Source organism: Chanodichthys erythropterus, chromosome 4 (genome assembly GCF_024489055.1).
Source record: "Chanodichthys erythropterus isolate Z2021 chromosome 4, ASM2448905v1, whole genome shotgun sequence".
Lineage (NCBI taxonomy): Eukaryota > Metazoa > Chordata > Actinopteri > Cypriniformes > Xenocyprididae > Chanodichthys > Chanodichthys erythropterus.
The window spans coordinates 14726807-14753166 of record NC_090224.1 but is presented as its reverse complement, the minus strand read 5'-3'; the positions used below and the strand labels follow the sequence as shown (position 1 = coordinate 14753166).

At 35.6% G+C, this 26360-nt stretch overlaps 1 protein-coding gene across 1 annotated transcript in view; it reads right to left on the bottom strand.

Annotated features, from left to right (window-relative positions):
- Nucleotides 1–26360, bottom strand: part of msraa (methionine sulfoxide reductase Aa) — an 86229-nt gene that overhangs the window by 27198 nt on the left and 32671 nt on the right. The window contains exons 2-4 of the mRNA XM_067383166.1: nucleotides 11006–11074; nucleotides 8440–8559; nucleotides 931–1035 (exon numbers count right to left, since the gene is read on the bottom strand). Coding sequence (XP_067239267.1) covers nucleotides 931–1035; nucleotides 8440–8559; nucleotides 11006–11074 — 294 coding nt within the window. The remainder of the gene's footprint in view (nucleotides 1–930; nucleotides 1036–8439; nucleotides 8560–11005; nucleotides 11075–26360) is intronic.

Here is a 26360-nt window from a genome sequence, read left to right as displayed (position 1 = left end):
ATTTTTTTCCCCCAGACTTTTTGCTGTCTGCGTTTCCATCGCAGTCTAAAGTACCGTGAAGATTAAGTCCGGTGATATAGGATTGCCCGCGACTTTCCAGTTCCCACTGGATTTCGTCCTCTCCATATAAGCTTAATAAAGCCTGAACCTCGTCGTCGGTCCATCGGTCGTGTTTTTTAAACTCCATTATTGATTCGAAGAGCAAACATCTCTTACTGCACGTACTGCAACAAATTTTTCAAAATGATGTTTGAAATAAAATGCTGTGTGGAGTCAACAAATTAAAATGCTTCGTGAACTCAACATATTAGCATGTTCGGCGCCCAAGTCCCACCCCAGAAAGTTCCAGAACTTTGAAAAGGTACTACCTCATGAGCAGGGACTTTCTGAGGGGGAAATGTTTACCTGGAACTTCATTTAGGCCATGGTTCCTCCAGTCGAAACACACCGAGTACCACCCCAAAGTCCCTAGTACCTGGGGAAAGTTCCTGCAGTGGAAATGCGGCTATAGATAATTCTAATAATAAATACACATTTTCAACAAGTTTTAGTTTTTAAAGTATTTACATTTCCTCATATCTTTTTGTACATTTTTATATTTTTTCATTACAATAAAATATTTTTCTCAAAATGGGTTAAAATCCTCACACAAAGCTATCATAAGACTTCAGAGGACTTGAAATATAGTCATATGATGTACTTTTATGGCGTATTTTGAAGCTCGACATTTCCCCAATCATTTTCACTGCAGGAGGAAAAAATCCTGCTAGAACATTCTCCCAAACTTCTTTTGTGTTCAACATAAGAAAGAAAGTCATACCGGTTTGGAACGACAAAAAGGTAAGTAAATGATGACAGAATTTTCATTTTTGAAAAGCAAAATATCCCTTTAAGATATTTTTTTGTGTGTGTGACAGTATGAAATGTTACCTTGTGTGGGATTGTGGCTTTCCCAGAATACCTTGAGCAACTGTGCAAAGTTGATTTTCTCAGGCTCATAGACCACGCGAACCACCTCTGCGTGTCCTGTTTTACCTGCGTGAGGAAGGAGACCAGAGGAGGCTGTGTAAACATCATTGCCGAAGAGTCTCACACACACAACACCCTAGGATTAAACAGAGGTGACTCTGGGTCCCATTCCGGTAAGGTCATCGAAGGTCACTGATCTTGGCTTGACTGGCCGTGTCTCCTGCGGTAGGGTCAGTCCTCCCTATTGATTAACTTTATGTGTCTTTTGACCCTGTCATAAAAGTACAAGGTCAGTCGATCTACCTGTTCTCATAACATCAGCTGGGTGCTTTTCAATAAGAAATGCAGCCTGTAGGAGAAACCCATGAAAAATGTCTAAGAGAAGAAGAGCTTCCTCTAGAATGACTCATAAAAACAAGAAATTACTTTGAAATGACTCATTGTTGGTTAGCAAGCATGGAGGAGAAGCACAGAGCAGCATCTAACAAACACAAGCACAATACATTACGTACTCAAACTGATGATTATGCTCTCTTTAAGGCTGGATTTTAACAACAGCACAGCCATTAGTAGCAATCGAAAAAGAAGACAAGAAGTGGGTCAGAGATGAAAGTGAGAATTGCTGATGTCTTTTCTTTTCCAACGTCTTTAAAACAACAAGCACAGAGCAAAATTGTTTTTTTTTTTTTTTCTGGTCTTATCATACAGAAGCCATTGAAGTTTAATCAAAGTATTAAGACAACTACTTTCAAATGCAATCAGGTAAAAACACAATGGGGGAATTCACTGCACCAGCTGTGTATTTCCACTCACTGTCTGCATTATGCTAAAGGAAATGGCACAAAAACACAAACACAAAATCTGTATGAAACACAGTTTGCATGGCACAGTTCCTCATCTTGCAACCCAAGTGTTGGGTTGTGATTACAATGATTTGATATTAATACTGTTCGGCACTATTTTTGTTTAGTGCTTTAAGTGGATTGTGAGGAAACAGTAAATAAGATTCAGGTTCCGAATATATATTTCCTGAATATTCAGATTTTATTTTATGTATATATATATATGTATATAATATGGTTTAGTTACTTTTATTCAGCAAGGACAAGTGACAGTGAATTTTTTTTTTTTTTTTTTTTGCTTTTTAAAAAAATCTATTTCAAATAAATGCTGTATTATTTGAACTTTTGAACTTTCTATTCATCATCGTCAAAAAAAAGTATTTTGATTTCCACAAAAAAAAAAAAAATGAGGCAACTGTTTTTAATATGTATAATAATAAAAAAATTAACAAAGTTAACAAAAATAGTAATTTTAAATTCAAATTTTAAATAATATTTCACAATGTTGATGTTTTACTGTATGTATTTTTGATCAAATATATCCTGAACACAAGAGAAATCCTTCAAAAACATTTAAAAATCTTACCGACCGATTCATTTACACATGTAAATGAATGTGTTTTTTCTGTGTGTGTGTCTGTGTGTTTGCATTAATTTCAGTTTCCAAAACCAGAATTCCTAATATCGTCTAGCTATTTTTATGACTATGTCTATAATATATATTTGGACTATGAGCAGCATGATGCAAATGAATCAGGAAACATGAAACAGCTGTGACTAGAACCCCAAAACTGAAAAGAAAAAAAAGAGGTCCTAATTCCATATCTCCCATCATTAATTTATTACCAAAGAAGTCTGCTTAATAATCTCTGCTTCAGTCTTATGGGGGGCCTTCCTCTACGTTATCTCCAGTAAATCTATATTGCTTTGATATTAAAAAAGTAATAAAGGACTAACCTGTGGGGTTATTTTCATTACCAGGCAAGACGACAGAGGGGTAGTAACATTATCAGTGCTGAGATATGGAAAACCAAAGCCGTGCCATTGCCCATACACCCAGGGCCCTCGCATCAATTCACGCCCAAACACTCAGTATTGTAAAAATGCATTTAGCAGGCTGGCTCATCGCAATGTTCCCAGTTGTCCCTCTCTGATGTTGGCCGTGCATATACCCTAAATTAAACATAGGACCAAGTTGAAAGGTATTAAAACATTTTTGTTGTCTGTGAACTACATAAACTTCAAAAAATACTGCCATGGATTAGCTCACACCAGGATTATTATTGTTAAATAAAACAAACTATTAAAACAATTTCTGTAAATTGAAATGAAGATGAAATAAAATAACAAAAATATTAGTTGTTTATATTTTCTGACACAGTTTAACTCTGAGATCTTGTCATATGTTATTACAATTTTTTTTAAACTAGTGCAAAGAGTCTGCAAATATTATAGTGCATTTTAACTTTAGTTATAATTATTTATGAAAAGATATAATGCATTATAATTTTACATTCTTTATAATGCATATCTCTTTTAATGCATATCTTTATAATGCATTATACATAAAAGTTTCAAGTCAAGTGTTACCGAATTTGTCGTGTGTCAAATAATCATTGTCACAATTTAATATAAACCGTGCAATTCCCTATGAAATGACCAGCCAACCTTTTAGCAAACTTGAAAGTACTTGCATTTGGCACTTGTTAATTTGGATACTGTTGTTGCATCTTCTCTGGCCATCTATAATCTTTTTTTTAGATATAGAAATACACATGAGCAGTATAAAATCACTGCCACAGCAAAAGAAACCAAAAACGTACAATTTCTGCACTTGATGTAACCTTTTGACAGCATGTTATGCAAATGTTCATACATGCAGCAAAAAGACAATGGTGTTCTAATGGAAGCATAAGAGCCAGCAGCATTATCCTCCAACTGCGTTCGGCATGTTGGCTTATGGAAGAGTAATGAACCCATTGAACCTGTTCCTACACTTCCCACTCCTCTCTTTACATTCATCCCTCCCTCTCGATTTCTATTCCTCTCCCTCTGCTCGGCTTTCTTCCCTTCTACATTTCCTCTTTGAAGCATCTAGCCTCTTTTTCTCCCCATCTCCCAGCTCAAATCCTTTTTTTCAACCCCCATTTTTTTGGTGTAATCCCCTCACCCACCCCCTCGCCAGGCTGTGCCGTTCTAGACATGGTGAAGGTCAACCACAGGCGGCCATATTTGCTGCAGCTTGAGACCAGCATACATTCTAAGCAAAGGTACAGCTGTGATGCAAGTAGCTGTCAAGGGAAGTGCCTTTTACAGACTATCGATACAAGTGGGAGCAGTGAAAACTACAATGCACTGAAATTCAGAGATAATGGTTATGTGTGATACTGCAAAGGCACAAGCACACCATCCTATCCTGATCTTTCTTTGTGCAGCTCTGATTCTGCCACGCAAAATGGTTGAAAAGAGAGACTGTGGGCTGCTTCAGTTTTAAGGGTCATTCTATGAAACGGGTGCCTTTTCCAGTTTATAAGGTGAATGTTTTGTAATCTATAAGACAAATCATTTGTTCAACTGTTTATAAATTGCACTGTGCCAACTCGAGCTAAATTAATATATTTTAATATATATTAGGATATAATTATGTCTTCAAATATCAGTTGACGCACAGCTTCAAGTCATTTAGAAAAAGAAAATAGGTATGTGTGTATATATACACACTACACACACATATTATATATATATATATATATATATATATATATATATATATATATATATATATATATATATATATATATATATATATATATATATATATACATATATATATACATATACATATACATATATATATATATATATATACATACATATATACAAACATATATATATATACATACATATATATATAAACATTGGTCAAAAGTGATAGTAAAGACATTTATAATGTAACAAAAGATTTATATTTTTCAAATAAATGCTGTTCTTCTGAACTTTCTATTCAAAAAATTCTGAAAAGAATAAAAAAGCATTTAAAAACCACTGATAATAATTATAGTCTCTTGAGCTTCAAATCATAAGCATATTAGAATAATTTCTCTAGGATCATGTGACAATGAAGACTGGAGAAATGGCTGCTGAAAATTCAGCTTTGACATCACAGGAATACATTTTAAAATATATTTTTAAATATTTTTTACTTTTGCAATTATTTTAAATTATAATAATAGTTTGCAAAGTACTGTTTTTACTATATTTTTTTATCAAATAAATGCAGCCTTTTTTCCAAAACATTACAAAAGATCTTACCGAGCCCAAATGTGTGTGTGTGTGTGTGTGTGTGTATTATATATAAAATGTGCTTATTTGCTAATGCATTAAGAACAATTTGAGAAGAAAAAACTAATTATTGTTATATACATGTCTATATATTAATGTCTACATATGAAAAATGTCTATATCAATGCAGTAAAAGCTGACATCAACTATAGAGTTATTTATGTATGCAAATATGAGCTGTTCTGTAGAATGACCCATAAGATGCTATTTTCTATAATTGTTTGCATTGGTGGCTTTATCTTTAGTGCATGTTTCTTCTTGGCGGACATGTCTGTACCCTTTAATCCCCTGTTGACACAAGCTCTTGTGCAGACAGGACTGAGATTAACACAGAAAGAGAGAGAGAGCGAATGAGTGCGAAGACAAAGCGAGAGAGCATTTAAGGATCATAGCACATCCCCTCCCCCTCAGATGCATAAGTTAAATCCTGTGTATGATTCTATCGCTCTGCTACAAAACATAGTAGGCTGCCTATATTTTAAGACATCAAGGCAGACTCCCAAATGCACTGAAAAAAAAAAAAAAATCCCAGAATGCACTGTGATGAGCTCTGTAAAAAATCCTTTCAAGATGGCGGATAAAGCAAAAGGACTAGAGATATACATATAATTCATTCAATAATAAAAAGTACAAATACCTACTACTAGACTATTATTCTGAGCCCTATTTGTATAGTGCTTTGAGTTTCTGCCTATATGTATAGTGCATTTAGTCACTTATGAGGTTTCATTTTAGTTAAGATGCTGCTTTAGAAGGTAGCTGCCTATTTAGGCAGTCAGGTAGCTCACTAGGTATTGAAAAAGATCTTTTTGAAAGAAATGAAACTATGCATTTGCAAGAGCACAACATAAACACAAGCCTTATCTTCCCATTTCTTCTAAAATCCTGTTACTTGTTTCAAAAGGATGTCAGCATTTAAACCCTGTGGAGGAGCACAGAGTGTTGCCAACCATTTCAGCACCAGCATTCATTTCAGCACCAACCAATGGACAGCTCCCCCTGAGTCTTCAGCACCCCACGCCATATATACCAGTTCTGCTTGTAGTGATGGACCACCTGCTGAATCATCACACCCGGCTATACAACATCTTTGATTCTGAAAATGTACAGTTTCTAAGAAAAAGAGGTAATTTAAATATAAATGCCCTGCAGTGAGATGCATGTTTGTGTTTATGTCGTCTAAACTTCATAGTAAGGAATGGCTACGCACTCTGTGAGAGACCATTAAAGCAAATTCACTCGATAGGAAATCTCTGTGACTGAACTGCGCTAAAGCAGCACACAGGGAAAGCTCCGGAGATCAAAGCCCAGGCCTGTCAGGCTTTTCTAGGCTGAGGAAAACTAAGAGAGTAAGTTTGAGCTGAGAAAAACTTCTGCTAAACACGTCAGGACTCAGAATGTAGAATTCATTTTATTCTATTTATTTTTCAAAAACAAAAATTTGAGCTTTTTTTTTTTTTGGAAAAAAATAGCAAAGTAACAAAAAATTGTAGCAATCTTGTGTGTATATTTAAAATCACTTTACTGTTTAAAAGTAAAAAAAAAATAAAAATAAAAAAAAACAGTAAAGTTGTGAAATATTATTACAATTGTAGTATAACTCTTTTCTATTTTAATATATTTTAAAATAATTCCAGGCAGTAATCTATTCCTGCGATGGCATAGCTGAATTTTCAGTGTCTTCTAATATGCTGATTTCATGCTCAAAAATCATTTATTATTATTATCAGATATTCTCACAGTTTATTATTATCACAGTTGTGCTGCTTAATATTTTTGTGGAAACTGTGAGGCATTTTTGTTTTAGGATTCTTTGAAAAATAGTACATTTAAAACTACAGCATTTATTTGAAATAGATTTTTTTTGTAACAATATAACAGTCCTTTTACTGTCACTTTTGACAATTTAATGCATCCTTGTTGAGTGACTGAGTGTATTTATTTCTTTCAAAACAAAAGCACACACTTGAACAGCAGTATATATGTTCTGGCCACTCTGTATTCCTATTCTGTTTCCCCGCCTTGTTTTTTAAAAAGCCTAATATTCTAAATCACAAATCCTACAGGATAAGGAAGGGGAGGCTCAGATATAAATAATAATAATAATAATGATGATGATGATGATGATAGGCCAATAGCTGCCACAGCTAAGGCAAATCCAGCCATGTCAAAAACATCCATCTTGATTACTGCATTCAAACAGAAGCTTCATGATGATTTTTGGATGGGTAAAGCTCGACAGTATGAGCATGTGTTGTTTTGTAGTGATATATTAGTCAGCTACTGTATTATTGCTATATAAGCAAGTGTTATCATTTTAAGTATAAGCATATATGAATGCCATCTGGATGCCTGCAGACAAACAAGACTGTAATTACTACAGAATTTTGATTTCTGCTCTCCAATTAGTGCATTTCTCATTAGAAGATTAGATAGATAGATAGATAGATAGATAGATAGATAGATAGATAGATAGATAGATAGATAGATAGATAGATAGATAGATAGATAGATAGATAGATAGATAGATAGATAGATAGATAGATAGATAGATAGATAGATAGATAGATAGATAGATAGATAGATAGATAGATAGATAGATAGATAGATAGATAGATAGATAGACAGATAGATCTTCTTGGGATGCTTGTAATTGGTCTCATATGGGTGGAGATCTCTGCTGCTTTTCCTGTTAAGTCTCGTTTTCTTCCAGCTTTAGTGTCAATGTCCCAAGAGCATCCTATCACCACTGGATTTACCCTGGCTTTAACTTGCCTCATTCCTTCTAATTCCTTCTTCAGTATTTGATATTTCTCAAGCATCCCAGTTTGCTTTCTATCTACCATTGTTTGGCACTGCCAAACCACCGTTACGGTTTTCTGCTTGCATATGATCACAATGTCTGATTTGTTTATTGGTCACTTTGTAACACCAACCATTTGGACCTGGATTGTGTCCGTCCTGTTGAATCTATTATGTGGCTTCTGTTTGTCACACTGCTCCTCTTGTTCAGAGCTGTTAGTTTTTTTAAATGGTACAGAATGAAATCTGAATTCTGATTCTGAATTCTGAAATTCTGAATTCAAATATATGGTGCAAGCTCTAAGACCATGGTTTGTGTAATGGATATTTTACAGTCATTTCTACTCAGTCAACATCAATACAGTTCATGTATAATTCATGATACTCAAATTGTGTACACATTCTTTATGTGGTTGGATCTCCACAGACAATAAGTGACTGATAGCTTGAAAATGGGATGGTGGAAAGTGGATCAGAGACATACCTGTGCACACTTCCTCATAGGTAGGGTTTGGGGTGTAACCGCCAGAGTAGCCCACTTGAGTGGAATAGACCCCCTTTTGCATCCAGAACTTCCTCTCTGCTCCCCAGAAACAGCCCATACCTGTGTTTAAAAACATAAAAGACAAAATAAATATATAGCCATAGATGATAACTGATCCATAATTGAGATCACAAAACATCAAATTTCTGTTATTGCTAGAAATGAAAAAGATTCTGAGAACATGCATTTGATGGACACCTTTAAATTGTACTCAAGGTATACATTTACAAAAGTACTCAAAAAAATGAACTTTCACTGTTGTTAGTTTCACTCAAAACATCCTTGTTCATATTACTTAAACTCAATGTAAATACACAAACTTAATTTAACTGAGTTGTTTCCACTAAAAAAAAAAAAAAAAGAATATTGGCAGCTTTACTAAATAAGTGTTTGTTCAGTCAAATTAACATTGTTGAGTGAAACACACAAATAATGTTGACCATTAACTGGGCAGTGGATCCACAGTTCCCAGCATGCTTTGCAAGGGACTATTTTATGTGTTTTTCAGTAAAGGGAAAGATGTTGTTAGTTTATGTTAGTGTTTAATGTTCAGTTATGTTGGACATTTAGAGGAGTTTCTGTAATGTCTTTGAATTTTGTGGTTACCATTATGCAGAAGAGTGACAAATTCAAATGATTTGTATTTACTCAAGAAATGTTTGATGTCAGCTTTACTTGAATTTCTTTAGTTCATACAACTAAATTGTTATTTGTACTACTCATTATAGTTGCATTTAACAACTTGACGCTGCTTTTTTAAATAAGTCCAACAATTCATTTTTTTGAGTTTACACATACATTTCATGCATTTAATGGAAAATCAAACCCATGACTTTGGGTTGCTAGCACTATGAACACAACACAAAAACACAAAACAGCAACTGCTGTTAATCAGACATCAACTGAATACAATGTGTTTTTTGATTAAAGAAAAAGGAATTTTCTGTCACTATTTACTTACCCACATAACTTTCCAAACCTATATGCTATTATTTATTTATTTTTCTTCTCCAAGAATTGTTATGCTGCTTTTGCCATACCACGAAAGTTCAGTGTGACCATGGGGCTGTAAAGCTCCAAAAGAGACAAAAAAAACACCATGAAAGGAACAGAAAAGTAGTCCATATGGCTTCCTTTTCCGCAACAAAGCTATCATACAGCTTCAGAAGACATGGAATTTAGTGAACACGGAGTCATATGGACTACTTTTATAATACTTTTAGGATGCTTTTAAGATGTTTTTTCTGCTTCGGTGCCTGACAGAAAAAAAGTTACTTTATAGAACATTTCTAAACATGGACAAAATAACAGCATACAACATTAGAGTGACTAAATAATGACAGAATTTTAATTTGGGGGGAAACTATCCCATTAAAATTACATAGCCACTAACATTCTGCAGTGTATATAACCATTCAAAAGTTTTTACTGTATTTTTGATCAAATAAATGCAGCCTTGTCAAGACTTTTTTCAAAAACATTAAAAGAATTTTACCAACACTAGTCTTTTTCCCTCACCAAATTCTCTTTCCTGTGTGTTTTTGTGTTCTGCTGGGAACAAGCCTCCTCTAGCACCTTCCCACTGGTGTTAAATCAGGTCCTATTTTTCCTATTCAAAGCTCCGTATTTTAGCTATGAATTTACAATCCCATAAAACTAAAGACTCCTCCATCACACGTTTACTCAGCGCCAATAAAAACATATCAACCACCATAAAACTAACACCCGCTGTAAGCATTTATTACCAAATAATACTTTCCCCTCTATAACAGTAAAAATAAATTAGAGGGTAACTAGTATATCGTTATCTACCACAACATCCCATGGGTGGAAAGTAATTCAATTGTTGAAAAAAAAAAAACATACACGACTGTCGGCTTGACCAGATTTCTCTGATTTACAAGCTGCTGTGGAGAACTGAGCATAAGGCGTATGATGGAGAATCTAGAATCTGGAGCTCAATTACGGCGGCCCAGAGGGACACGTGAACGCCAAGACTATAAGATGACGCTTTCACATGGGGGACGTCAATGTTCAGTAAATGAGGGTGAGCGCTGTCTAGCAGGAAGAAAGGGACATTTTCATAGAGTCAAAGGTAAGAGTTACCCTTCATCGCTCTCAGCGGGGGGGTTGTGATTTGCAAAGCCGTATACATACTTTGAATATTATTTTATTTGTAAACAAGACCCTGTGATAAAACAGCCATTTAATTCCTGTCTGCCATGATGAATTACACAGTTTGAGGCCTAAATAATGAAAAAAGTGAGGCTGAACAAATGCATTTATTAAAGAGATCCTAATCAGCAGTCTGCAATTAATCGTCACACCCCTCCCTTTTATTTTCCTTGTCCTTTTGCAGTTTTGGTTTTGCACTTCTTCGAGAGGATGAGAGGGTGCATGAGGGGGACTAATTTCCTTCCACCGCCGGTCGTCTACCCCCACGCCGCGATGAAACACACACACACACACACACACACACACATATCTCACAGCTCGGATCACTTACCGAATAAGACCATCTGCAATCCCTCTGGGAATGGTGGCACTGTCCTGTTACCATTCACGTCGTGCTTAGCTGCAGGACACAAGGGAAACAATGGAGAGAATGCCCTTATAAATCAACACAATGTCAACAGGATTTCATAATGTGCTCTTCCCGACTCAAAAGCACCACAACTCACTGTAGGGAAGAAAATCCCAGGAGGGTAGCAGCTCTATTCCTACGCAGCTCATTAAGTTCAACCCATAAGTTTGGTTTATTCCTTTATCTTTTACTTTAGGAGCACGAGGAAGATGGGAAAAGGACATAGGGAAGGTTAAAAGAGTCATTTTGTCAAGGAAGGTCGAATGATGGTCGACCTCCTTATTCATTCCTACGCATTATGGATTTTTCAGGGGGGAGGGGAAATAACACCTGGCCGGATTAATGTATGTCAACGCAACGTTTTAACATGTGACAGGGATACAGATGGGCCGAGGCATGGAAAACCGTCGCGTGGATTAGAATAAATAGGGGTTACTGAGTTCAACATCTGGGCGCAGCCATGCCGGGGCTTCTACTTGCACGTACTGTATGAGTATGTTGCCATGGAAGCAGGGCATGCCAATACAGACTGATGGCAGACCTACATGCCATGCAGCACTTCACTGTAAATCACTCACGGCCACACTAGTCATGAACGGAGGGTTCAGCCACTTTTAATCAGGGGAAAGATTCAAATGTAAAGTTAATTATGCTCCAGAGAATTTTTTAAAAATTAGGAAATTGTTTAATAATTATATAAATAAATGTTCAGTCCATTATTGACTATTTCAATAACAAATAAATATATGTTCAGTACATAGACTCATTTGTTAAATAAATGAATGTATAGGGGTGTAACGTACACAAACATAACGGTTCGGTACGTACCTCGGTTTTAAAGTCACGGTTCGGTACAGCAAGGTAAGAAAACAAAATTTTTTCTCTTTTTTTTTTTTTATTACACGATGTTTTACTGAACCAACTGTGTCTCTGTCTTTAAATGTATTCATTTATAATTAAAATTTTCTGAAGGATAAAAAAATCTGTCTCTGCTAATACTATAAACTATTAGGAAGCCCTCACTTGCACATTACTATAATAAAGGTTACAGTTAACAACAGAGCCCACATTGCTATTTATTTTTAGACAATCATCAAAACTCAAATAAAAAAAAAGAAAATAAAAAAATGTATGTATTGTAAGCATGTAAATTACACACAAGGCAGTTTTTGCATTAACTTCTGTTTCTCCATGTCATAACTTGTTTTCATGACGGATTTATTTAGGCCTTACATTAACTAACAGGTTAAGTAAAATATAATTAATATATAGGCTATAGTGCATATATTTAGCGTAAGCTGTTGACACTGAATGGCTTTTCTGAGGTAAATGTAATACCACGTGATGTATTGTTTACTTGTTTTACTGGCATCTTTCAGCAGTTGAAACACTAAGTTGTACTGTATCGTTTAACATGCCTTCATGTTCTTTCTGTTAGTGAAGAGGAAGGGATGATCGCGTTCACTCGCTGCCGTTTGAAATGAGGTGCCTTTACGGCGATCTGTCACGCCACATCAAAAAGCGTCAAAACAGCATTTATTGTTTGAAATTCGTGATAAAATGGACAGAGTTTCAAAGATGGCACTTTGTTTCGAAAGTAACAAAACAGAGCTTATTGTGATTATTGGTGGTTAATGCTGGTTAAAATAGGTTAGCGTTACCCCCTTTTGGATTGGAGTGTGGATCGCCTGTACTCGTCGTCATACTGCATGAACTGAACTGTACCGTGATGGTTCGAGAGGAATACGTGTACCGTTACACCCCTAATATATACACAAATACAATGCCACTGAGCTGAAAAAATTACTTATTTAAATAAATAAATAAAGTATGTTCAGTCCATTATTCGCTAATTTTTCTGTTAAATAAATAAAATGGGCTGAACATGTACTTATTTAAATAAATAAATAAATGTTCAGTCCATTGTTGTCTCTATTTTCTTTCATTTCAAAGTCCTCCTTTCAGTCTAACATATCTATAAATTGTGTTTGCATCCAAGGTCAGTGGTGTGTTTCACAAAGGGCGGCTTACTGAAATGTGGCTGTGTTAAATAATGATAAAAATATATAACAATTGGTGGTGAAACAGAGTGAAAATCTTCTTTTGGCACAGTAAACCTTTCCATTTTAGAATTAAAATGGCACTGGAACAATACAGTGAAAAGATGGGCTTTCTGTGGAGGCCACAGCTCTAATCTAATCTGTGTAAGTGGACTGAAGAGAAGCATTAGAACAGACTTCATTAAATCACTTTTACATTCAGACTCTCTGTGCTGATCCGTTTCATCCGCTCAACACTCTTTTACGGCATGCAGTACATTGAGCAAAAATTCCATGTAGTGTATTAATTCAATATCAATCAATATAAAAAGAGAGAACACTGGCTAAAAGAATAAGAATTCATGCAATTTCAAAACTGTAGAGCACTAAAGTAGATTTATTTTTATTTTTTTTGGTAGAAAAATATCCGGGTCGCTGTTTTCAGTATAATGACAATGAATCAAAAAGGGCACAAAAATACCATAAAAGAATCATAAAAGTGATCAATATGACTGTATACACTATATGCATCAACTGACCAATATGGGACAAATCATAAACAAATTCATAAACAAATCATTTAAGCCGGTGCTGCGAATAATACATTGAAAAGTAGTATAGACCACTTATAATTAATTATATTTAATTTTGGAGCTTGACAGCCTTTATACATAGAATATTCTTTAAAAATTCATCATATGTGGAAAAATAAATAAATGTTTTACTAATTGATATTAAATCAACAACCCATTTTCCACTGTACACTAAAAATAGAATGCAGTACAATAAATTTTTTAAACAGTACTACTTTTCTGTCAAATTACCTCAATAACTTTTCATTCAATCTTTTTATATAATTACTGAGCTTTTTTAATTCAATTAATGTAAAATTTTGCCATTTTAATCAAATAATGTGTGAAAAAAAAAAAAAATTTAAGTAAAAAGTATACACACTACAGGCTTTTAAAAAAAAAACAGTTAAAAGCAGGCCATTCAGATAAACCACCATATGTTCCTCAGACCTGGTCTGCAGTGCATTGCATAGAATGAAATAGTGTTATTGATCTGCAGTGTGTCATTCTGAAAAGTAGCTTGCTTTACTATAAGGACTGGCAAGAGATGATGGGTGGGTCAGGGGCTGCACTTTTGCCTTTCAGTATGAAGAGTGACCAGGCCACTACCCACGCTGAGCTACAGAGCTTTCTATTACCCTCTCACCACGCTCCTGCTCTCTAATGGCCAACACTAACCTTAGCTGTATTTCAATGCAGTGTATGGTTACATCTCAACCCATTCCACCATGTTGAATCCAAAGCACTCAGCTCTCTGTGTGACCTCAGATGCTGAGATTGACAGGCGCTTGGAGGCGGATAGTATGAAAAAAATCATGGACATGACCTTTCCTGTCATATGCAATTACTTGATAATTTAGTTTTTTTAATAATTCAAATACAGACTGATTCACTAATGCATCATTCAGACGTATTTGGTTCAAATGATTCATTCGCCGGGAGCTTGATTGACAGGCGATCTAACCAGTCATAACGCTGAATCCGCCTTCAGGGGAGTTAGTAGATTAATGTCGGTTGACTTGAACTTGAAAAATGTGTGTACTGACATCTTTCGGCAGTTGAAACATTATTCCTTCTAATGTTCATTCATGTTTATTTAATGCTATAAATTATCTAGTAGGAAGAGATGATTGGTTTACGAGCCGCTTGAACTGAGGCGCTACAGCGATCTGTCACGACACATTAAAAAGCCACAAAACAGTATTTGTTGTTTAAATTTCTTTAAAAATTACAAAATTTGAAACCTTTGTTTCATATCAAAAATAGTCTGCCAGCGTGTTGTTATTGTCCTCTTTGCTCGGCGATGTAGGCCTATTTTTCACTGTCATGATGCGTAGCATGAGAGTGGCATGGCTTGTCGGACATAGAACAGTAACTAAAGGGGGCGGGTCTTTGCGAAAGGTCAATTAACTAAAAAAAAAATTATTCATGTCGATGATATACTTTTGGAATCTGAAAAATAATTATTTCTTTCTGCAATTGTCACTTTAGGGGCTCCATAGACATCACTTTGCCATGCTTTTTACTGTACATAAGAACAACATTTAGTTGGTTAAATATTTTTAGAATAAATATTTATATATCATTTATTATATTAATTTAAGAATTAATAAATTAAATTAAATTAATTAAAATAAATTAATTTTTACATGCTTATATAAATTATATAAAATAAGATTTACTTTTTAAGAATAAATAACTAAAGAATATTACTGAATAATATATTATATATATATATATATAATATATATATATTATATATATATATATATATATATATATATATATATATATATATATATATATATATATATATATATATATATATATATATATAATTATATTATATATTATTATATTATATATATATAATATTAAACTAAAAATTATAAATTTATTTTTAAAAAATAACTAAAATAATACAATACTGAACATTTTCCAATGAGATGTTTTTTTCCCCTAATGCAGACAGAAAACTGTATACAGTGAGGCCTTAAACTTGCATTATAGAGAAGCACAGCCAAAGAAAGCTGCAAGCTAGCATGCATGTTTATGCCTGAACCCCTCATTATATTGAACCAAGAGACCGGGAGAGATCTGACTGCAGAATGACAGGGAAACCGGCACAGAGTCCTCCATGCTTCTCCAGTTCATCCCTTGCTGCGGTGTGTAAAAAAGCACCAAGGCCTTTTCTCCGCCGTGGCTAATGCCCACCTACCACATCTCTCTACTTTTATTATCTTAACGCAGAGCTGGTAATTGCAGCCTTTCTGGAACAACAGAAGCATATTCATTAATGGTCGGACACCCCCCACAGTCAGATAAACAATCTAAATGTAAATGTCAGCAGGCAAAGACAATGAGTCGAGACAGAATATTAATGGCTCAAATCTAAGCGTGGCACGCTTTCCTCTCAGCCGAAGAGGTTGGGGGGGGGGGAGAAGGACACAATGGAGGGGGAGGGGGGTATTATGAAGCATTCTATCCATCCCTCGTTCTCTGTATCTTCTCTACACCCCCCTTATTAATCCAGTGCCATGTGCCAAAGTATTCCCTGCCACCCCGGTCCTTTGATTCGCTCCTCCCACAACATCATTGAAATTCATATATGTATAGTGCTTTACATTTTATTAATCATTACTGATCAGAAGCTCTTTTAGCTTTTCTGAAATAGGCAGGGCTTCATTATGTATCAGGAAAGAAAAAAATAACATCTACTGGCTCTCAAAATTAATTTTTCAAGAAGTTCAAGTATGAATATAGAGTTGTGCTTAAATCATTTATTCATCAAAGCCAAGAAAATTATTAGCACAAAAACATCTTTTTGGTGCTCCCTAATTATCTTGTTCTTGACAAACATACAAAAGAAATTATTCTCACTCAAGCTTTTGGTGCAGTGGATTTCATCTAATAATTAACACTTGGAGAAGAAACAGTAGCATGCATTTGTTAATTAAATTTTCTTTGCATATGCACACCTCAAGCATTCTACTGGCCAAAAGTTTGTGCAGGGACAACTCGTTTTACAATGACCATTTTCATAAATAACCAAACATCACTGACGTGTAAATCTAACATTTATAAGGATGGAGAATGATACAGCGCATGGGGTCTAATAAGGAAGATGGGTCCATGACAGTCCCACCCCTCAAGCAAACATTTCCGCTCTCTTAGACTTTTCCGTCCGGGTTTTGGATGAATAACTAGGCTGCCTAGGAGCCCTTTTCATAAAGCCGAAAAATCTGTCGGAATAATGAGGCTAATCACAGGAAAGTCTTTATCCGTGCTGGCATTTGCACTCTCTGCCAGCCAATGCCATTCCTGCGCAGCGCTCTTCGAGTTAGTGCTGCTCTATTTCAGCTCCGCACACCGTAGCTATAAATATTCTATTAAATATGTAGAGCTCCTTAAAGAAAAGCCAACTTGGACTGTCAGACAAATATTAAGCGGTATTTAATTCACCATAATGTATGATCATCAGTATCATTTGGTACTGTCACTTTAAACTCAGTTATAATCACACATTTGATTAAATATATATATTTTATGAAGCAAACACTTTTTCAAACTTTAAATAAATAAATTCTAAAGAAGCATTATCCAACAGGGGTTCAATTATTTTAAATAGCATCTTTCAAAACCTCCATACCACATGAACGCTGATTCTGTGATATAAGGAATGCTCTTTTTAGGCCAGTGTTGACTAAATCTGCTTCTCATCTGGACAGATTGTTAGATACAGTAGTGAGATGCCATATTAATCTATAATAGATAGAGTATTGAGTAATCCACTAGCTGAAAATTCAAACTAGCAGCATAATATTTCTTCCCTCTCGCTTTGAAGATCCTGCAGGTCTGGCTGCACTCATTTACAACCATGTTCATAGCTCTCGGTTTCCTTTTTCAGGTCTCCATTGATCTATTGCAGCCAGCCCTACCCCCACATACTAGACTACACCACTGACATTAGTACTCTACTCTATCAGCTCTTATCCAGTGGAGGAACTAACTAAAAGTACTAAATTATCAACATTTATCAGTAGGGTGACAGTAGTTCAGATGAATCAGTACTTTGTAGCACATTGGGAAGTCTGATTCATTCTAGTGAATCTGTTCATCTGATTTAAATGAACAGATTAAAAGTGCATGCTGAGTTTTCAGCGTGATGCTCTTCTGACAGGCAAGAGTGTGTAACAATAAAAAGCGAGGATAAATGATTTCAGAGCCAAAACTCATTGATTACTCTGCAGTGACTTTAATGAAGGAGGAAGATGTGGTCAAACACCCAATAACATTTTGGGTAGTGTCCCAGGAGTGGAACTATCCTGCCAGAAAGGACTGCCAGCAGTAAGTCAATAGCATCCCCTTATGAGTAGCAAACAAACAAAAACACAGTTCTTTGATCGCTATTGCGCTCAGAAGCTTGACTTGTGACGGTTATACTTTGAAGCTTAAAACCAGGCTCGTCTGCCTTTCACATTTCAAAGTCTGTGACAAGAATCTTTCTATCATAACCACCAGTCACTGATGGTTTTCTAGAGTGCAAAAAAAACAAAACATTATTTAGTCAAAATACTCCGCTTATTTAGAATAACCATTAATGGAAAATGTTTTTAGAATCAGATGGTGTAGTTAAAACATTATTGTCACTTTTTCTGTACAAATCAGTACTAAAAGAACTACAAGCCCTAGAGGTTCCTCGATTATAATTTCACATTTTTAAGTTTAGTTAGTGTGTAATGTTGCTGTTTGAGCATAAAAAAAACATCTGCAAATTTAAGGTGCATCTGCAATGCAAAGGGAAAAATCGCTTTTTAAAGACTACAACAAATGACTGGTAGGGACTACAACAAGCTTCTTCCTAGGTTAGTGACATCATGAACCCCAAAATTTACATAAACCCTGCCCCTGTGAACATGCAACAAATGGGGTGAGGCCATGTTGAGCTGCTTTAGAGAAGAGGAAGAGTTATTGTAGTAGAGTTTTGTTGCCATGCCATCATTTTATGCCAGACTGCTTCACAAACAAGGGTCATTTGCACAAAAAATTAACATGACGGCACATGCTAGTCAATGAGTTGAATCAACTCCACAGCAACTACATACATTTATCCACTAACTGTTCAGAAACGTCCAGTTGCATTCTAAAATATGTAACTTCTCAGTGTCTGACTCCGGTTTGAACAATGTAAGGCTGGACACTGTTACTGACAACTGTTAAAGCTCCGCCTTCTTCTGGAAAAGGCAAGCTATAATAAATGATCTGTGGGGTATTTTGAGCTGAAACTTCACAGACACATTCTGGGGACACCAGAGACTTATATTAAATCTTGTGAAAAGGGGTATTATAGGTCTCCTTTAATATTATGTCATGTCAGTAAGAAAAAGAAAAAAAGTTTTCAATATTGATACTAATATGAAATGCTTCTTAAGCATATTAGAATAATTTCTGAAAAATCATGTGACTGGAGTAATGATGCTGAAAATTCAGCTTTGTCATCACAGGAATAAATTATATTTTAAAATATACACTCTAAAAAATGCTGGATTAAAAACAACCCAAGTTGGGTTGAAAATGGACAAACCCAGCGATTTGGTTGTTTTAACCCAGTTGTTGGGTTAAATGTTTGCCCAACCTGCTGGGTAGTTTTATTTAAACCAACTACTGTTAGACAAAAGGTGAATGTTTATTAATAAGATTTAATATTTTATTAATATAAATGTAATAGTTTAATAGTTTATTCATATAAATTTATTAATAAGCAATGTAATAAATGTTTATTGTTTAATAATTATTAATTGAACCTTAATAAATGTTCATTTCCAACATACTTTGGGTTAATTTTAATTAAGCAATACAGTAATTTTTAAACAATAGTTGAGTTAAATAAAACTACCCAACAGGTTGGGCAAACATTTAACCCTACCACTGGGTTAAAACGACCCAATTGCTGGGTTTGTCCATTTTCAACCCAACTTGGGTTGTTTTTAACCCAGCATTTTTTAGAGTGTATAAAAACAGAAAATAGTTGTTTTAAACTGTAATAATATTTCACAGTATTACAGTTTTTATTTGATAAAATAAATGCTTGGTGCGCTTAAGAGACTTTCAAAAACATTAAGAAAATCTTATCTCACATTTATCTTTTATGTGAAAATTCGATTTAAGTAAGGACTGGTAAAGTCTGGACACATTTTTATTGACCAGTATCATTTGCCATTACAGTCACAGTAAAATAGACTAAATGTAATGAATATAGCATTACTTCACAAGACAAAAAAAAAAAAAAAACTGGAAAATGAACACTAAGATGATGAAGGATGGATTTGAAAGACTGAATAATGCTTGCTCAAGCAACTTCAAAGATCAGTCTTGTGGAGACGTGTGTGTGTGTCAAAAGGAGAATGTAAAAATGGACCAGACACAGTGCAGCTCTCAGCGCTTTTGTTTCCCCCCATTCTGTGGTGAAGAGAGCCTGTGAAAAGCGATTGGAAATGGTTGTGCAGAGGGGATCAGGCTATAGCGAGTGCTGTGTGTGCAAGGCGATATGCTATCTCAGCCGTGCACCTCTCCTCCCCCTTCCAATGGCTTCCTCCATGCCCGCAGATTAGCAGGCCCATGAGGCCTGGGAGTCAGAGTGCACACGCAGCCAGACGACAGACCCGGCGACTTGGGTAGCACGTGCCTCGCCTTGCCCCTCCCCCCCTTCCAGAGTTTCTCTCCATCCCCTTCCACCCCCATTCCGCCCCATCTGACTGCCTCTATTCAGAGTGACAGTGATGAATGGGCATGCTAGGCTAATGGCGGTCTGCGGCTGATTGGAGCAGCCTCCTTTCTTTTTAATAACAGACCCAGTGGCCGTCATCAGCTGCATCATTTCTTCACAACGACCGTTAGCACCATTACGGCTATTGTGAGCCATAATAGCAATTATCTTAGCGAAGTGAGAGCGCCTTGATGCAGGGAACAGCCATTACGATCTGAGAGCCCTACGCCGGAGACTTGTGAGTGGCAAACACAAACAGCAGGTAAACGCTAAGAGAAATTAGGTGAAATTAGCTTGGCTACAGTTCTTCTTCAGCCAGTCTTCTGTAAACAGATTAGCACAGAAGCCATTTAGAAAGGATCTTAAGAAGAAATGGAATAAGTTGTGAGCAGACAAACAAGATATAACTTAGAAACATTCCTGCGGTACTTCAGAAAGCATTGGAGACTCCTTGTAACGTGTGGGTTTGATACGCCTTGAGCCTTTCAGTTCATACACATCTTTTAAGTGGTCTTCATCCTGATTTTGCAGGGTTCTTCTTCACCTGCATGTTCTGTCCAGACTCTTGATATACAGTATTTACACTTTTAATACCAATAGGTTTTGAATTAAGTAGTCCCTTATCAATTGTTTCCCTCTGTTTTGTATCTTATCTTATATCTTTTGGTTCTATTCTATGAACAGTGGTTTGCTGTAGGAAGTTAATTACTTGTTTCCGATTAAAAAAGCCCTTCTGGAAAGCTAGTCACCTTCAGTCCTTGCACACACACTCTGTGATATATGCACACACGTTCCACTGTTATAAACTAATGGACCGCTAATGGAGATGACAAACTACAGAGCCACAATTATCTTTCACATGCAGGGTGACAACAATTAAAAACATGCTCATGCTCAGATTTATTCAATGTTACATTTCAGATTCAACATGCACACTCACTCTATAGATAAATGTATCGGCCCAACAGCTAATTACGAGTTTGAGAATATCCTGAAATAACTAGAAGAGTGGATTGTTATAGGTACTGAATGAGCCATTAAAATACGTCATAAGGATAGTCAATTTGTCTGCATCAAGCATCTAAACAGATGAGGCTCTATGGGATTGTGCTGCATTGATTCTTTAGCAGGGACCATGATAGGAAATGAGAATGTGGTCAAACATCACAAAACATTTGGGTAGGAACCCAGCACTCAGGAGAGTCATCAGGGCTTGTCTTAATTCAGAATAGACAAATGCTAGATTGATCTCCACTGACGGGCCTTAGATTATTAGAACCGAAATTGAGGATGATTGAGCTTTTGCAAAAAAGATTCATTTCTCATTTGTTTACATATCAGTGCAGTTGCTAGGGTGTTCTTGATGGTTGCTCACTGGTCCCAGTCAAAAGAACCCACTGCTTGACTTTCTTTATTCCAAATACACTAATATAGACGTTAAAATATATTTATATAAATACTGTTTGTTAGTTTTGGTTAAAAATGGCCAAAAACATATGGAAACATACATATTTGTCTAAATATACATATATATACATATATATATATATATATATATATATATTGTCCATGAACATGCTTTGAGGTCATTTTTGTTACAATCAATAACTACGATGCAAGATCATTTTAGCTTTGTTTCTATGAAACGAGTGAGCACAAATCAATCATGTGGTAAATGTGCGTTACAGATTTTCAGGGAATTTTTGTGTACAAAATTTTATTTCAATAGGAATCCACACAATTGGGAATTTTGCATGAGAGCGAAAGATTTCCCCACGCAGATTGTGCAACTGGTTCAGGTTTGTGAATCCCGCTGCTTGGAAAGTGAATTCTGTGTGAGTGGTGCTTCATACATCAGTACACTATTGTAATTACGAGACAACCTGTGACATTATACTCTGAGCTGTTCACATCCTCTGATGCGGAATTATGCAGTTCTAATGCAACACTATCAAAAAAGTCTCTTTAAAGGTGCCCTCGAATGAAAAATTTAATTTATATTGGCATAGTTAAATAACAAGAGTTCAGTACATGGAAATGACATACAATGAGTCTCAAACTCCATTGTTTCCTCCTTCTTATATAAATCTCATTTGTTTAAAAGACCTCCGAAGAACAGGCGAATCTCAACACAACACCAACTGTTACGTAACAGTCGGGGTGTACGCCCACAATATTTGCATATGCCAGCCCATGTTCCCAACATTATGAAAGGCATTAGACAAGGGAAGCCAGTATTAATGTCTGGATCTGTGCACAGCTGAATCAACAGACTAGGTAAGCAAGCAAGGACAATAGCGAAAAATGGCAGATGGAGCAATAATAACTGACATGATCCATGATATCATGATATTTTTAGTGATATTTGTAAATTGTCTTTCTAAATGTTTCGTTAGCATGTTGCTAATGTACTGTTAAATGTGGTTAAAGTTACCATTGTTTCTTACTGTATTCACGGAGACAAGAGCCGTTGCTATTTTCATTATTAAACACTTGCAGTCTGTATAATGCATAAACACAACTTTCTTTATAAATCTCTCCAACAGTGTAGCATTAGCCGTTAGCCACGGAGCACAGCCTCAAATTCATTCAGAATCAAATGTAAACAATATAACAGTATACAATACTCACATAATCTGCCGCATGCATGACGAACACTTTGTAAAGATCCATTTGAGGGTTATATTAGCTGTGTAAACTTTGTTTATGCACTGTTTAAGGCAAGCGCGAGCTCCGTGGGCGTGGAGAACGAGAATTAAAGGGCCAGTAGCCCTGAATCGGCTCATTTATAATGATGCCCCAAAATAGGCAGTTAAAAAAATGAATTAAAAAAAAAACCTATGTGGTATTTTGAGCTGAAACTTCATAGACACATTCAGGGGACACCTTAGACTTATATTACATCTTTTTTTAAAAAGTTCTAGGGCACCTTTAAGACAAGTCATTTAACTCAGTAGCCATCTTTGAAATGCTTCTCGGGCATGCAAGTGCATCTCTTTGAATGGGGAAACATCAAATTCTCCAAAACTTCACGCCAAGCTTACGATTAAATATATTTGAAATCACCACTGAAATCTGAGAACTATCTCATAAATGTTGCTTCTAAACACTCAAATCATGATAAAACACTGCATTTTTCAGGCTGGACCAAGCTAATGTGCATGCGCAATCCTAAACGCTCGTCTCAGAACACTGACTGTTTCAAGCAGTTAGCAACCAGAGCCTCTAACGGCAGCTGCAGTGACGCAATGATTTTACCAATCAGCGAATGGCTCTTTTACTTTGAAGACAGAGCGTATTGAGCGTTGGAGCATTGCGTTCTCCCATTCATAGTAATAGGAGTGCACTGTATATAGTCTTTGCTATCAATGTATCAAAATGAATCTGCAGCACCTTCTGACTGCTGAATACAGTGTCTGACCAATCAAAATCAAGTACTCCAGAGAGAGTACTCCAAAATTTAATAAATGTTACCAGAATAGGATACATTTACCAGTAAGAACAGAATGACCTGGATACTATCTGCACAACATACAGTATATTAACTCCCTATGCTCATGTGGATGGATTTCTAATTATTTGAAGAGCAAGGTAAACAGTTAAGGGCAACAATGGTGGAAAACAAAAAAGACCCCATAAGACATTATGTCAAACAAGACTGAACATCAAGCCAACACTATAGTGCTGCCATTTCTGGTGGGGTATTATTGGTCTATGCTTGATTTATTGCCCTGTATATGTCTCCAAACTATACACAATTTCCCAGCAATAACTTATACACTGGAGGGTTCAAAAACATATAACACAAGTCAAGTTCTTTTAGAAAATATAGAGTTTTAAAACACATGGAATAGATTATGTGCTTATTGAATGTGATGAGAAGTCACACAACCTTGAAACCTCCAGCCCCCATTAGAAGACCCCTGTCCATGTCGATAGAGGACCCAATCTTTTTCTTTTTCCCTAAAAGTGTAATTTCAAACTCCAACAAGAGCTTAACAGCTTCTTCTCAAACAATCTTTCTCTCAAGGTCGTGAGTCTCCAGAAACGGGCACTGTGGGTTTGTATTCTTTGACAGACCCCTGAATGCAGCCCACTCATTAAAGTGCTGCTTCAACTGCATAGGTGGTTAAACTCAATTGTTCTATTATAGCAAACTAATACTGTGAGAAAAGAGCTTCCACAAATTCATCTGACCCTGAGCATGCCCAGCAATTATGAAAACAAACCAGACTGATAAATGCAATGCACAATAAATAAAGCATTTATGGGTTCCTTTCCTTTCTTGAATAGAAATTAGCATTCATCACACAGAGACGCACTTACACAGGATTCAGCAAAAAGGAAGGCTGACTAGGGCTATACCTCAAATAATCTGAACATGTATCTGATTTGATAATTTTATGCTTTGCAAAATAAGAAATAAAGATGTATAATGTGCAACAGTATATTTAAAAATATTTAAAGAAATATGTGCGAACATATGTGTGAAATAAAATAATAATAATAGTGTAAATAAAAATATTATTATTATTTAAAATAAAGTTGTTAATTTAAAATAGTTTTAAATTTAAAAAAGTGTAAACTTTTTTAAATTTAAGATATTACTAGATATTATCACATAGAGACTGTGTCTGTACCTCGAACTAGTAAATACAAAAAACTTCCAAAACCTTTTAAGGGTAAAAATTTAATTGATGTTCAAAAAATGAAAATCACAGATAAATCAGATAAACAAATGATAAAGCTTGGGTTACTGAATATTAGATCTATTTCTTCAAAAGCACTTATTGTAAATGAAATTATCACAGACAATAAACTAGACTTGCTGTGTTTGACAGAAACCTGGCTAAAACCAGACGATTACATTACTTTAAATGAATCTAGTCCTCAAGGTTATGATTATCGACACAATCCTCGACAGAAAGGCAAAGGGGGAGGTGTTGCTGTAATTTATAGTAATATATTCAGAATCATTCAAAAGAATTTCAAATATAATTCCTTTGAAGTGATGGTGCTTTATGTAACATTATGTAAGTTGACATTTGTGCTGGCTACTGTATACAGGCCACCAGGGCACCATACTGACTTTATCAAAGAATTTGCTGAGTTTCTATCAGAGTTAGTACTGGCTGCGGATAAAGTCCTTGTTGTTGGTGATTTTAATATCCATGTAGATAATAATAAAGACGCATTTGGATTGGCATTTGCAGATATTTTAAACTCTATTGGAGTTAGACAACACGTGTCAGGACCCACTCATTGTCGTAATCATACCCTAGATCTAATACTGTCGCATGGAATAGATATTGATGCTGTTGAAATTCTACAGCAGAGCGATGATATATCAGATCATTATTTAGTCTCGTGTATAATACAATTAGCCAAGGCTACAAAACCACCACCCAGCCATAAATATTGTAGAACAATCACGTCTGCCACTAAAGATTGCTTTATAAATAATCTCCCCGAGCAGTTTCATCGCCTTAGTATACCTGACAACTTAGAAGAACTCGATGCTGCAACAGAAACTATTGGCTCTCTCTTTTCCAGCACATTAGATGCGGTCCCTCCTTTACGTCTAAAGAAGATTAAGGAAAGTAATCCAACGCCGTGGTATGATGAGCACACTCGGGCTCTAAAACGAGCTGTTAGAAAAGCTGAACGTAGTTGGAAGAAAACAAAACTAGAAGTTTTTCGCCTTTCGTGGAAAGAAAAAATGATTGAGTACAGAACAGCCATAAGAAATGCTAGATCTACTTATTTTTCAAATCTCTTAATAGAAAACAAACATAATCCTAGGTATTTATTTGACACAGTGGCTAAATTAACTAGAAACAGAGATTCAACTGCTGACGTTTCCATAGAGCACAGCAGTAATGACTTTATGAACTTCTTTA